Source organism: Athene cunicularia (genome assembly GCF_003259725.1).
Source record: "Athene cunicularia isolate RWA chromosome 12 unlocalized genomic scaffold, athCun1 chr12_part1, whole genome shotgun sequence".
Lineage (NCBI taxonomy): Eukaryota > Metazoa > Chordata > Aves > Strigiformes > Strigidae > Athene > Athene cunicularia.
Genome location: NW_020799116.1, coordinates 23,430,676 through 23,445,730, shown reverse-complemented (window position 1 = coordinate 23,445,730; position 15,055 = coordinate 23,430,676). Strand labels below are relative to the sequence as shown.

The following is a 15,055-nucleotide window of genomic DNA, read 5'->3' as shown; positions in this document are numbered from 1 at the left end:
GAGCAGCTCTTCAGACCCTGCTGCTTTTAGCTTCACAGTGGTCCATGATGGTTGCTTGACCTGAAGTTCCTGTACCCCATATAGGATCACACAGTGCATGTAAGAGTAGTAGTTCCTATAATCATATGCTGAATAATCCTCAGTTTACTTTCAGGAGAAGCCTATTGAGAGTGTTAAGATTGGAAGTCCAGGGTTTTCAGGACTGTCCAGTTCCCCTCCTTTGTTCATGGGGACACAAGAAGGGATCCAGCCAAAGAACTGAGTCTAGAATTTCCTGGTACAGCACATCCATCTGCAGCTGCCAGTCGCTGAGCTGTGGGAGATTTGTCAGTAGGGATGTCATCCCACAAAGCTCTTCCAGCGCTTTCTTCTTACTACAAAGAGTCTTTTGCCACAAAGTCCAAAGTGATTCTTAGCTTTTCAAACCCCTGGCCTGAGTCAGTGACCAGTGAATCAATGGGAATTCATCATTTTCCTGACATCTTGAGTATACCGTATCATGGACTCTTATTTGCAGACAAATCTGTGATCTGTTATGGGCTCAGGTTATAAACTCGAGGGAAATTTTTAGCATGCATTTAAGCACATGTTTCTCATCCATTTAAAATAGTGAATACAGGTCAGACACATCTGTCAGTGGATGGTGGAATGTTAATTATTTTAATACTGGAATATTGAAACTATTTTATTAATGGAATTATCTTAAGAATTTCCTCTGTGTCTGCAAAAAGAATAACCAGCCCTTATAGCCATGTTGATACTGAAATGCTTGAAAGAGAAAGTAACGATGTTCACATCATAACAAGAGAAATCCATACATCATTCTTTGTTGGTGCATCATATAGAAGAAATAAAAATAGCTTCTTGCCTGAGATGTTATATATAATATGAAGCTGTATGAGCATATTCTACTATGAGTAATGAAAGATACAAAATTTGAAAACACTAATTATTAAACTATGTAGTTTTCAAATAATTATTTTTAGACCAATTTCTGTAGAATGTTAAAAATAAGTTTCCTTGAGATACTTTTCTCCTTCTGTTTTTCAACTCCTTCCTTTTCTGTGTACCGGTGTTCCTGTTCCTAGTGAATCTCTTTCATCAATTCTGATGCCATTTTACTTTCAGAATATAAACTATGTCAAAATAAAATATTTGCTGGCATAGATAGATTTAAAAAATTTATGTATCCACATTAGATAAAGCATTTTGCACTTCAGAAAATGTCCAGCTAGAAAGCAGTAAAATAACTGGCATTGTTGACCTTTGTTGTTGGAGCTGATATTTAACCAGCAAATACATAGAGGTGAGGTTTCATGTATATGTAACTATGCCATAAATGAAAAACATACAAGTCAATGTTTAAGGTGAAGTCTTAAAAACAAGGTGGAAGGCTCAAAAATAGTTAGATATGAAATCTGGCAACATGGGATTTGTTGAATTTATTTTCAGTAAGTAGACAGTTCAATTCGCTGCTATATAATTGGAGTATCTTGGGCTATGCCATTATTTCATTCTGGCATGTATGTTTGTTTGCATAGGTACGTGCTCACCAGTTAGTTTTACCACCTTGTGACGTAGTGATCAAAGCTGTAGCTGACTATGTCCGTAATATTCAGGACACCACTGATTTGGATGCCATAGCAAAAGATGTTTTTCAACATTCACAGGTAAAGTATAAAACAAAATATTGGTTTGGGGTTTTTTAAACCAATTTTGCTATACATTTGTGTTGAAGAATTGCATTCTGTAAAAGTAGTGTTCTGCATCAGTAGATAATAAGAATCTGTTGGTTTATGCAGTGTCTTAGAAAGTGCAGTGAGGGTTATCTACACTTTCCAAAGGTAAAAATACTGCATTTACCCTCAGTGCTTTAAAGTTAAATTCTTGATAACAAAGGGCTTTTGTAGTTTGGCTTTGTGCACTGTCAATTGAGCATCAGTAGTCCATGAAGGTTGTCTTTTCAAGCTTTACCTTTACATGGATTGATGTAATATATCTTGTGCTGGAATAGTGCTGTAGTCCTTAAGGGTCCATAGGCGTTGGTACCGTATGTGATACGGTATATGTTAACTACTATGCAGTACAATGCTGACGTGCCTGGGTTTGCTCCTGACAAATCTTTATTTTTTTATTTTAGTCTAGAACAGATGATAAAGTTACTCGGTTTAAGAGAGCAGTTGCTTATTACTCAGCAACTAATAAACCTATGCCATTTCATCCACCACATTACCTAGGTAAGTAATTAAGTAAATAAGGCTTTTCATTTTAACTAAAACCTGGGATAACCCTACATCAGAAATAGTCTTATTAGCAGGATCTTACAAAAATATTTATATTCTTGGGCAGTTTTCATTGACCCTTGAATATGAGGTTTCAAAAGAGCGTTTTCATAGGCTATGTGCAGAGGTGGTGATTTCCCCCAAAAGAGAACAACTTGGACTGATTGTTCTCTTAGCTGTTGCTGTACTGGTTCTAGCATTAGAACACTGTGAGAATATGGTGCTGTAAACAACTGAAGTTTGGTGACCAGTTCCCATCATGAAGACAGTTTCTATTTCTATTCCAGAAAACATATTTTCTGTTTCTCACTGGATTTACTTGATGTTTTAGAAATCCCTTTTTAGTCTTTGTTTTTTTGATGTCCTATCATACCTGCTTGAATTGTTCTGCATTGCAGATTATTCTCAAGGTTTACAAATTAACTGTGTGATCACAGGATTTACTACACATACCTCATTCTTAACACCAAAACATAATTTGAGCTGAAATTTTCTAAAGATTTTCAATTACCATACTGGTATACTAATAGAGATTTTTTCCTTCTTTTTTGGTGGAGTGGGGTGTCTTTATTTACGTTTGAACACCTGCATTAAAAGGCATTAAGGCTACTCTAGATCAAATATTCAAATGGTAGAAAATGCCAGCGTTATACACCTTGTGTGGTATTTTTGCCAGCTTCATTATGGCATCTCTTGGGCTTTTTTTCTTTTAAGCTTCCTTTGATTCCCAGGTAGACTAGAAATGTGCAGTAATGAGACATACAAAGAACTGAGAGAAGGTGAGACAAGTAAAATAAACTTCACAAGCTACAAAGTATCTTTATTAAAAGGCAGAAATGAATAAAACTGCCTTAGACATACTAGAAAACAGTGATGCTAACAGAACAAGAATAAATAAACCATAGAAGACAAAGGATTAAAAGGGTAACATTAGTGTCAAATAGTGACTGTTTTCATGAGTGTTTGAGTTTTTCTCTTTTTTTTTTTCTTCTTTTTTTTCCCCTCCTCTCCATTTGCAATACAGCAGCCAGACCAAATCAGTTTGGTATGCCTGGGATAGTGCCACCATATGTTCCTTCTCAGATGCTTAACATTCCACAGACCTCACTACAAGCAAAACCTGTGGTAAGTATAGCCCTCTACCCTTCTCCTTAGGAGAAACCTTCTGTGCTCATCAAATTAAAATCTAGGTGGGAAAGGTATATCTAACTTTTTTAGCATGGGCGTTCACCAATTGAATTTTAGACTGGAACTATAATGATGCTACAGACCCTGGTAGAACAATTTTTGTAGATGTCCAAAATGGCTGAGATTTAATGTGTACATTTGGAAAATGCCACTTGATTAAATAACTAACTTTGTTTTAAAAGAAAAGGCTTTTTGTTACCTTCACTTAAGAAAGATCACTTTATTTTAGGCCCAGCAGATGTCCAATCAGGGTGGGGCCCAAGGGCAGGGTCCATACCCATATAGTCTCTCTGAGCCAGCCATCACCTTGGAAACAGGTGGAAAAAGTCTTTCTGAGCAGAACAACTACAGTAACATTCCTCATGAAGGAAAACATACACCATTGTATGAGCGATCTTCTCCAATAAATCCAGCTCAGAGTGGGAGCCCTAATCATGTGGATTCAACCTATTTTCCTGCCTCTTCTACATCTTCATCCTCTGACAATGATGAAGGCAATGGAGGTGCAGTGAAGTAAGTTTTTCATTAGGATATTTTCTTACTCGGCTTCTGTTAAAATAAATTTACTTTAAAAATCATTCATCAGTATCCTGGAAGTAAAAAGTCTGCAAATTAGTGGTATGGTAGACCTTAAAAAAATATATTTAGGTCACTATGACTGCAGACATGTCCATGGTTTGCTCTAGTTGCCTTGTTTCTTACCAAGCAGAAATCTAAGACCAAATAATGTTGGGTGTTTTTCCACTTCTGCCCTTACATTTTATTGAAAGAAGGAGAGAATGAGATTTTGGTAAATGTCATAAAGCCTTTGAGTTCTTTACTTTGTATAAAAGCAGTATGCCTACTTTACAGTGTAATTCATTAAAATTTAAGTAGCTAAAACCTATGAAACTTCACTGAATTTGTAGAGTTTACACTTCTTAAATTTTGGGATAATGTGGCTTTGCAAAGAAACTTGGTGTGAATGTCAGAAATTCACCATTTAGGACAGTGTCTTTAGAGCCCTCATTGCAGGCCGTGTGTGGAACAGAGCAGAAGTGAAATTGGTTTTGTTCTGTTCTACTAATGTACCTTGTTTGCTGCAGAAGTATTTCTGATTTCCACTAGATCATATGTCTGTCCCTGGCAATAAACTTGTGCCAACTTTCATTTAATTACTGCTTTCTAACCTACAAAAAGGAAATTTGAACAGGGGCAGTTTGTGTTTACTGTTGTCTTGTTAGGTGTAGCAGCTTACTGCGTGAGAATCAAAGCCTGGGGCTTTAGCAGGTCTGTGATTGCCTCTAAAAGTTTGAGGTTGTGTATAATAGTATGTATTAAATTTTGAATGTGTCTACAAATATGCATGGTAGCTTGGACTTTGCTTTTTTGATGTATGCTATTAACTTTTAAATATTTTCATGTGTTTTGATTAGTAAATCAAATAAGCTTGCATGATTTCCATGCAGTGTAGAACTGAAATGTACCTGCTTTATTAAAAACAGTATAAAATATCTTCCAGCATTTTTTATAGTCTTGCCTTATGCATTTTATGCAATAAATTTTGAATAAATTTAGAAACTGAATCTAGACAGTGTCATTTATGTTGCAGTTTGGAGACAGTCTTCTAATTGAGGAAAATTACTTGGTATAGTGACAAATATTTAAAGTTCAATCAAGAATTTTTCCTGCATGAACGTTTATTTAGTCATTGTAATATACAGCTTTGAAATACAATCCAAATGTTGATATACTGTAAATGAATAAGTGTCAGTATTAAAGTGTCTAACTGACATTTCTAATACATAGCATCCCTTAAAATGAGATTCTCTGGCCCATAGTTCCAATGACAGTAACCGAGGACTTACCCCATTGTATCTTAAAATGGACTTTAATATGGTGTTTTTCTTTATGTTGTGCTTCAGCCATGTCAGTGGGAACAAAATAGGCTGGGAGAAAACAGGAGCCCAGTCAGAAAGTCAAACGCGTGGTGAGCTGGGAGACCAAACAAAGGTAATTTCTTAAGTTCCAAACATCACAATTATTTATTTTGTATTAAAGCTTTACAGCAAACTCTGGGTAGAATTTTCAATATTGATCTGTAGGATTTAGCTTAAACTTTTAGACATTATTGTGAACCACAAAACAACAGCTTTAAAAGTACAGTAAGAACTTTTCCAGGGAATATTGTAGTGTATACATAAAAATGAAAATGAAATAGGATGTGTTAGAAAAAAACAGATATAAAATAGAAACCATTAAACTTGTTTACTACTTAGCTAACAATCTTATGTGTTTACAGTAGTGCATTATTTTGGTTTGTATTAAGGAGTATAGCAGTCTGAGCGTCTGTGGGTTCAGAGTCCGTGTCACATAATCTAAAATTTAGTGACAACACACACATTTCAGTATTAGCCCCAGACCATTACAGGTGTATTAAAACTCAGCTGAGGCATAAAAGTCCTTTATAACTGCCTGATATGAATTTCACATCATACATATTAAAGTAGCTCCACGGGACAGGGTGGGATAACTAAACCCTTAAAAAAGACTTAACATTATCCTATTAAATTTCTTCAAGATTTAAAACCATTGTCAAATTAAGAGTATGATGGTCTGTATTCCAAGTTTGAACTGTGTTTGGAAAGAACATTCAAAGCATTTCAGCTTAGTATCTATGCATCTTTGTGATGGAACTGTATAACAACTGTTAATTTTGTGTCAAAAAAACCCACTCGTGAGTTAGTTACGCTGTAGACAAATAAAATATGTTCCCCATACCTTTGGCATAGAAATTCCAGTAAACTTGGGCTTTGTGCTTAAAATATCAAGCTGATGATTTCATCCATCAGTGGTTATTATTTTTGCAGACTACACCCCGTATGATAACTCTATCTGCCTGCAGATTAGTCACCATATGCAAATGCTAGTTTGACCTATTACATTCCTTTCTTCTCTGCATGGCGGGCCACGTGCGAAGGCCAGTGCATCCCAGGTGCAGCCCTGCCCGTGTGCTGCACAGCCTCCGGTCCTGCCGTGGAGGGGGCAAGCAGCCAGAGGGGCGGTGGGGCCTCCCCCGGCACAGGGCAGTGGATGGCTGGGACATGCTGCATGGCATCTCTGCCTGCCTGTCCTCATACACACAGATTTAGAGCTCTGTAAGCAGTGATTACACTTTCCAATAGATATATGCATGCAGGTCAACTTATAAATGCATCCAGTTTAATGCATAAATGCTTGTGAGTTTTGCTTCCCTTTTTTTTTTTTTTTTAATATCAAACCACTTCTTCGGCCTTCAGTAGCAGAAGATAGTTGCATCTGTTTGAGCATAACAGGTTGGATTATGAGTACATTGTGTAGATGAACTCATTTCCCAGAGAGATATATTAATGATTAAAAAAAAAGTATTTCCTGAAGAATTCAACTGAATGAGCTATGTGAATTTGTGAGGTAATTTAAAGTGATGAGAACCTATCATAGATCAGACAGCAGCAATCTTGACAGTCCTTTCACTTAAATGTCAAAATTCCTTGCTCATAGTTGTCTTACTGTGTGGTTATACATGACAAAGGTATGCTCATCTCATTTGGGTGAATGTATATTACTAAAGAAAGAAAAATGCTTTTAACTGTGGTAGTTCCTCAGCTTCAGTGTTTGCATATCACTGGAGCAGATCCAGAAGAAGCTGGGTCCTGCAACCGAGGAAAGCATTGCTGTTGTTTGGGGGGGTTTTGTCGTCTTCCCTCTGTGCCTCCCATAACTGGTAGTTCTGTAAACTTCTCTTTGTGGTCCATACTGCTGACTAACTTGTTGCGGTAGTAGAAGACAGGGACAAAAATCTTTAAACTGATAAAGAAATATTTGATAATGTAATACAGATTTAATGGAGTTGTGATAGCTCACCTGTTTATAAAAATATTCTGTATTAGTATATTGTGTTAGAAGTGTTCTGGTTTACAGGTTTTAACCGTTTCTTCTGTATATTTTCTTTTTTATAAATAAAATGAAGTCTAGATTACTAACTCTAAAATATAATCTTTCAGTAATGTACTCTTCAATTGTGTGCTTAAAATTAATCTGAAAATAATATTGCCCCTTTGATATTTTGCTAGGGCATGGTTTTTACTAATACACACCTTTCTATGGAAGGTTTTTGGAGGTTGGGTGGAGGGGTTTTTTTTGGTTTTATATACAGGTTTGTATTTTTCATAAGAGCAGGCAAGTGAACAATCTGAGCTTGTTTGGGCCTATTTCTTATATTACTTGTTCTGTGGGATGAAATGAAGTTTTCTACACAAATTGTGACAAATACTCATGTATGATGTATCATCAAGTGAATAAATTAAATTTCAGTCTCAAAAGTTTTTAATATTACTCTAAGAGTTTATAGACACAAAACTAGTATGAACTCTGAAGCTAAAAACAGCTTTCAGTTTTGAAGACAACTATTTTTAGGAATGAACTCTACTTTTTTTTGTTAGTATCTGTGAGAGTTACAACATAAATCCTTACAAAAGGTGTATTCATCAGGAAGTTTACAGTATTTTTTTTGTGTCATATTTTTCCTATAAATTTGTGAACTACATTTCTAGAAATTGAATAAAATCCCCCTTTATTCTTATGATCAGAAAATGTTGCCATTTTCTCTTTATCTTCTCAGACAAGATAATTTTATGTTTAAAAAAAGCCCCAACAAAACATTTACAAAGCTTTTGAGTTCAGACTCTATATATTAAATGTGTTTAAACCATGTATTTTTTCCTGCTTCATTTAGAAATGCAAACTGAGAAAGGATGTGTTAATGGAAATCTACATAAACTATAGACTTTCTGGCTGTCAGTTAACCCATTTAGTTGGTAGTATCTTAGAAATAGACATCATTTCCATTTTAAGATTAAGAGGTCATTCACATTTTATCAAGAGGTCATCAGTCCTCTTCTGTATTGTGCAATTAAAAATGAAAGAAAATAATTACTGTTGCTGTTGATAAGCTTAAGTTTTGCAGTAATATTTATTTTTTCAGTAATTTGCTTCTGCTAGCAAACAATGGCTGAAAGTTGTATTTTCTGAAAATCTTTTAGCCAGCTTTAGATAATGTAGTCTGCATACTGACACAACATGATGTGAAGATTTGCTATTTTCATTGTGGGTGAAGAAGGAAATTTGCTGTTTCTCTCAGTGATCTCCTGGTATGTTTCCATACACATTCAAAAAGTACTTTATTTTGTGTGTTCTGTTATAGGCAGAAGGTTCCTCTAGCACTTCTTCAGGAAGTCAGGCAGCTGATGTCAAAGGGAATCAGACCAGTAATCCACAAATCCCATGCCTGTTGTCAATGCCCACCAGAAACCACATGGATATTACTACCCCTCCATTACCTCCTGTAGCACCTGAAGTATTAAGAGTGGCGGAACACAGGCACAAGAAGGGGTTAATGTATCCCTACATTTTTCATGTCCTAACCAAGGTATGACATTTAAAAATTATGTACTGTGAAATAATGATTCTGTATAGATAATGTCACTTGCATTTCTGGCTGAAGAGTATCATAAATTTACAGCCTTGTTAATGCTTTGAGTTTTGGTCCATTTTTTTCTCCCCCTTGTTTTCTAACCACTGATCTGGTCTGGTACATTGTACCAATAAATATTATTGTAATTAGAAGTGTTTACTTACAAAATTAAGAATTTTTCCTGAATAGCTGTAGATATTTTTATATCTCAGTGCATGTGTGTATATGTCTCTGTGTGTGTGTGTTTTTATTTAGAGTCCATTTCCATCTAAAAACTCTTGTGTATGTGCTTTGGTGTCTTTTAGTGTTCAAAAATACTTAGACTGTTTTCCCTCACAGTCTGATCTCTCCCATCCCTTGTAGGTAGCCCTGATAGCAGCTGTAAGAAATCCCTTTTGTATGATCCTAAAATGTAATTATAGATGAACTCGATGTTCCGAATTTTTATTCATTTTAGTTTGGCAGAACATTTCTGATGGCTTTTTTTTTCTTTTTTTTTTTTTTTTGGTTGGCTGTTTTATGTGCTAGCTTTCAGATCCCAGATTAGGTGCTAGCATTTTCTCACAGCCTAGGATTCTTTGACTGCTCAGTGTGTCCAGTAGAAAAAAATCCACCTGAAGGGCCACATAAGGACACATTGAAAAGCAGTGGGAGAGCTTCTTACCGAGATAGGCAGTGATAACCTGCTTCATTGTGTCTGGAAGCTGCTGAAGTCTGTTTTGTGTTGAACCAGGAAGGAGCCAGAGCAGTGGTGTTCCTGCACAACTCTATTTTACTTAAACTAGTCTCAAAAGACATAAGTTCATTGTTCCTTTTAAGTGCAAACAGATGTGTCCCAGAATGAGAAAACTTTAATCTCCTTCCTCTTTAGCGTTCAAAACGCTTAGTACTGGTTCTCATACATCAAGCCCATTCAGTGTATGTGTTTGTACAGCATCTAGCAAAATGGCACTGCCCACAGTCCTGTTAACTTACATTCAGATTAAAAATCCACTTCAGGACAGCTAGGACTGTAGGCAGGGGTCTGAAATCCATAAAAATAAAAGTTCCTGCATCATGGTTGAGGTTTGAATTCCCTCTTTCCCATGTGTTTGTTTTGCGCTGTAGTTTGTATTGCTGTTGTGTTCTTACACTTCTTTATCTCCTTGATAAGAAGAAGAATCAAGAAGTGTGTGCCAACCATTGATGCCTCTACTGTTTCACACTTTGCAGAGCCAAATATCCATAGTACATTTAAATATTACTTGATGTTTAATCATAGAATTGTTTAGGTTGGAAAAGACTTAAGGTCATTGAGTCCAACCATGAACCTAACGCTGCCAAGTCCTCCATTAAACCATGTGCCCAAGCACCACATCCACACGTCTTTTAAATACCTCCAGGGATGTTGACTGCACCACTTCCCTGGGTAGCCTGTTCCAATACTTGACAACTCTTCTAGTGATCAATTTTTTTCCTAAAACCCAGTCTAAACTTCCCTGGCGCAGTTTAAGGCTATTTCCTCTTGTCCTATCACTTGTTACTTGGGAGAGCGACACCTGCCTTGCTACAAGCTCCTTTCAGGTAGTTGTAGGGATAAGGTCTCCCCTCAGCCTCCTTTTCTCCAGGCTAAATAATCCCAGTTTCCTCAGCCACTCCTAAGACTTGTGCTCTAGGCCTTTCACCAGTTTTGTTGCTCTTCTCTGAACACACTTGAGTAAATTCAATGCCCTTTTTGGAGTGAGGGGCCCAAAAATGAACCCAGTATTTGAGGTGCAGCCTCACCAGCACAGAGTACAGGGGTAAGATCCCTTCCCTGGCCATGCTGGCCATGGTATTTCTGATAAAAGCCAGGATGGTACTGGCCTTCTTGGCCACTTCAGCACACCTCTGGCTCATATTCAGCCAGCCCTTGACCAGCTCCCCCAGGTCCCTCTCTGACTGGCAGCTCTCCAGCCAGTCTTCCCCAAGCCTGTAGTGCTGCTGGGGGTTGTTGTGACCCAGGTGCAGGACCCAACACTGAGCCTTGTTGAACCTTATACGATTGGCCTTGGCCTATTGATCCAGCCTGTCCAGATCCCTCTGTAGAGCCCTCCTACCCTCAAGCAGATCAACACTCAAGCCTGACTTTGTGTACCATATCACATAATGGGAGGAAACAAATGAAGTGCCTGCGTTTGAGAAATAGGTATGTAGAAGTGTTCCAGGTTATGTTGCTGTTACATATAGAGAGAGACCTTCTAGACAGACCTTAAACCTAAAGTAGCTTTGTCTGAGTTAAACCTGACAACATCCTAATGTAATTACTCCAAGATGTCACCTACAGTATTCATTAATAGGACAGTTTAAATTATTTTTATGTGAAAAAAGCAAAACAGAGTGCTTGCTTGTCAGTATTGAAAATAAAGGCTGATATGTCAAGCAGTGAAGTCAGTCATTTTCCAAGAAAATTTTAACATGGTTGGATACACAGAAAACATAGAATGTTGCTGCTGTTTTGAGAGAATATGTCAGAAGGTTCTTTCATGCTTTTTTCTGAAAAAGTATAAAATGCTAAAGTTTTATTTATATGCATTCAAAACCAACCTTACTTACATAATTCCATTACGATTTTTTGACCGGATCTTCTAATAATGTTGGTTTTTGCAGTGAGTCCCCAATACTGTTTCAGATCCTTGCACCAAAAGTCAGACTGGTGTTTTTCAGCAGCATGAAAACTGTCTGAAATCTAGATCAGCTTCAAATGTGCTTTGACTGTCTAAAAGCACATTAGTGTATTTTCATGTGTACTATTTCACTCTTCAGAGTATCTGTATTTGAAAATTACTGTTTAGGTAATCCTTACCTGCAGATAGTCCAGACAAAAAAAAAAAAAAGGTGTGTGATAGAGAAGAGAAAGAGGAAAGCAACAGGGATAATCTGAGTCTGGGGACTTACTGGAGGAAGGCAAGTAGATTGTAGGTTACTCCTTCTCTGGTGTTACCTTCACATATCTAAGAACCACATTACTGCTGAATCACATTTTTCTTGACTAGGTGAGAATTATATTAGAGCTGGATTGAGTTACCATGCGCACGTAAATACTGTAACATGTCATATTTTTCTGCTTTCTTTCATGCAAAAGGGTGAAATCAAAATTGCAGTTTCTATAGAAGATGAAGCCAACAAAGACCTGCCTCCTGCTGCTCTCCTTTATAGGCCAGTTCGTCAGTATGTTTACGGAGTCCTGTTTAGTTTGGCAGAAAGCAGAAAGAAAACTGAAAGACTTGCTTTTAGAAAGAACAGACTTCCACCAGAATGTATGTACTGTAGAATCCATTCTTTATTACTATTCCCTTTGCTATGTTTTCATATCCATTTGTATCGTGATTTGAATGAGAATAGTTGCTAAGATTTCATTGGTGTAGCAAACACTGGAGGAATTTATGCCTTATCTGATCCTATAGATAATAGTAAAAGATGTTGTTAATTTGAAATTTTATTTCCTGTAGTCATTTAAGAACTATAAATGTTATCATTTCTAAGCAAGCTCTGGGGTTTGTTTTTTAAAATATATGCTCAGGCTATCAGGCTTGCAGCAGGTAATGTCAGTTTGTGATGTAGTGTTCAAAGTATATGGCAGAACTCGATTATAGGAAACTTCTGTGCATATGCATAGAAATTTGCATACTTTTTTCAAAAATGAGGATGCATATGTTAACTTACTCTGTCTTCCCAAGTGTGTAATTAAATGTAGTTCAGTGAAATTCACAAGTCTCTAGTATCTTCCAGGTATTGACATGTTAAAACTCACTTTAAAATTCGCAGAAGTCAGGTGTAATATAAGTAAAGGTAGACCTGGGTGAAGACAGAGTAAACTTTCACATGCTTGTTGAAAGATCCTTTTGTTAATTCTGAGGGATTAATGTTAATCTTCATATTAACCTGGAAGTTGTCTTTTAAAGTCTTCTGCTTCCAGGAATTGCTGTCATCCATAAAATTCAACCTCCTGGTTCCACAGTGTTTTCCTTATAATGAAATGCATACAAGGAAATGATTGAACTTTACAGTAGCATCTTATAAAGGTTAAAGGAATGCTAAAGCATTAAGTGAATGGCAGCAGCAGTATTTATATATAGGAGTCTGCTGTCACCAGACTAAATTTAAGAATCAGATATTTAGAATGTATGAAAGCATCATTCACAGTCTTCATGTGTAAAAGGCTAAAAATAAGAATCAGTTGTAAACGTTATGTTCATTCCCTCTTTCCATTTTTAATTCTGAAATGTCTTTGTATATTTATAGTGAAGATGATAATCTTCCAACGTTTGAAATACTTAGCTAATTATTTTGTGGGAATTAGTATTTACCCTACTTGAATAATACCTCAGCACACAGTGTCACAAACTTCTTAATTCTTTAAATTCATACAGCATATTAGTATTTCAGGTTACAGGGTTATTTCGGGATTAAAATAGTGACATTATTTGCAGTATTCATTTGTCCTCATTAGACTTCTGTCCTTAAAAGTGTACTACAACATTTGTAGAAGTGAAATAGCTGAGTGCTGATAGTCTGCTTCAGTTTTCAAAATGTTTTTATCTTGTAAACTTAGAATGTTCTCTGTAGACTACTGGGGAAACCTATATAATCTCTATTCTCTTTTTATATATGCTTTTCAGAGGTTTAGTCTCAGTGGAGAGTAAGAACGCTACTGCTGACTTGGTTTAGTTACAGGAGCTCTGGCAAGTCACAGGACACATTCAGCTACTGACCTACTTCTATTTTAGGACTGACCACGCTCTTAAAAAATAATTTTAAAAAATTGAATGCCTGCCCAAAAGTTAGGTGCTTCACTGAAAAACTAACAATGCTAGTAAAGGTGGATTTTGAGCTAAGATGTAAGCATCTGTTTTGAAAGGGCTGTGTTGCAAGAACACATTTATTTTTGTCACCTGTTTGACAAAGTAGCAAGAATTGGGCAAGCTATACAAGATGCAGAGAACAGTGTCTTAAGCGGCAAGAGCACATTTTTCAGATCGATTAGTCACACGTTAGCCCTTACTAACTTTTCTGAGGCTTTAGTGAACTAGTGATGCTGATTCTCCTTCAGTGTATTTTTTGTTGATGTTCTCAAAAATTAACGTTATGAAACAGAGTAATTAAGACAATTAAGAGAAAATTTAATAATTAAGAGACATTAAGAAATTAATTTCTAAAGAAATGTATATTGTCTGTAAGATTTATGTAGAGGGGTAAAGAATGTATTAATATCTATAATCCTGTCATCTTTGATGTACAAACCATAACGCTGACAACATAATACTTGTGCATGAATAATTTGCAAGTATATTGCATGCGAGGGTTATAGGAGGCTATGAAAAATACATAATAAAATGACATGTTAGTATTATTACTGAGTATATAGGCAGCAGGATAATGGATCTTTCATAAAATGGATGACTTCCTGTCTTATATCATTATTTTTACATAGTTGAAAAGCCAATGTAAAACAACAGATCTATTGGTAAGAGGTAGTCAGTGAGGTTCTTCAGTGATAATTATCTGCTAAGTAATGCCTTTGCTGTACATGTCCTCCTGTCTGCTCCCAGAGGATATGAAAAGCTGAATCACAAAGTTCTTGATTGTGCTTTTGCTGCCAAGGGCACAGCATGGGCTGTGCTGCCATTCCTTCTGAGGAGATGGAAAGTGTCTGACTTGCTCTTCTTTTGAAGCTCTGAAACGGGTTATTTCCCATGTTCTGATAAATACATATGTGTAGATGAAACCATCTGCCCTTCCCACTCTGTGGAAAAATGCACACTTGTATAAGCTGTCATAACTCCTGGTTGGATCCAAAGGTTTGTTATTTTAAGCCTAGACACCTTGTGATGTACTGTTCTCCGTCAAGGATGTATTCAGCTGATGCTGTTCCTGCCAAAAGGAATGCCGTATCTTGGGCAGTAGCAAAATAAAGCATGCTCAGCTCAAACTGTGATGTCAGTAAAGATTATAAGGTTAAAAATGAGGCTTGATTAATCTGCCTTAGCTATCTCATCTTCTAGTGGTGTTGGGTACCTCACACCTCATATTCAGTTTATGGGGGGGGGGGGGGGGGGGGGCATATAGTTTGCAT

The 15,055-nt window shown here is 36.6% G+C and overlaps 1 protein-coding gene across 3 annotated transcripts in view; it reads left to right on the top strand.

Moving 5' to 3' along the window:
* The window catches only part of FAM120A (family with sequence similarity 120A), a 49,595-nt gene that overhangs the window by 12,487 nt on the left and 22,053 nt on the right, over nucleotides 1-15,055 (top strand). For 2 of the 3 annotated variants that reach the window (XM_026857775.1, XM_026857773.1), the window contains exons 3-9: nucleotides 1,542-1,670; nucleotides 2,141-2,237; nucleotides 3,307-3,407; nucleotides 3,700-3,983; nucleotides 5,375-5,462; nucleotides 8,692-8,916; nucleotides 12,065-12,239. In XM_026857775.1, the coding sequence (XP_026713576.1) occupies nucleotides 1,542-1,670; nucleotides 2,141-2,237; nucleotides 3,307-3,407; nucleotides 3,700-3,983; nucleotides 5,375-5,462; nucleotides 8,692-8,916; nucleotides 12,065-12,239 (1,099 nt within the window). The remainder of the gene's footprint in view (nucleotides 1-1,541; nucleotides 1,671-2,140; nucleotides 2,238-3,306; nucleotides 3,408-3,699; nucleotides 3,984-5,374; nucleotides 5,463-8,691; nucleotides 8,917-12,064; nucleotides 12,240-15,055) is intronic. The other variant, XM_026857774.1, reaches the window with a different exon arrangement.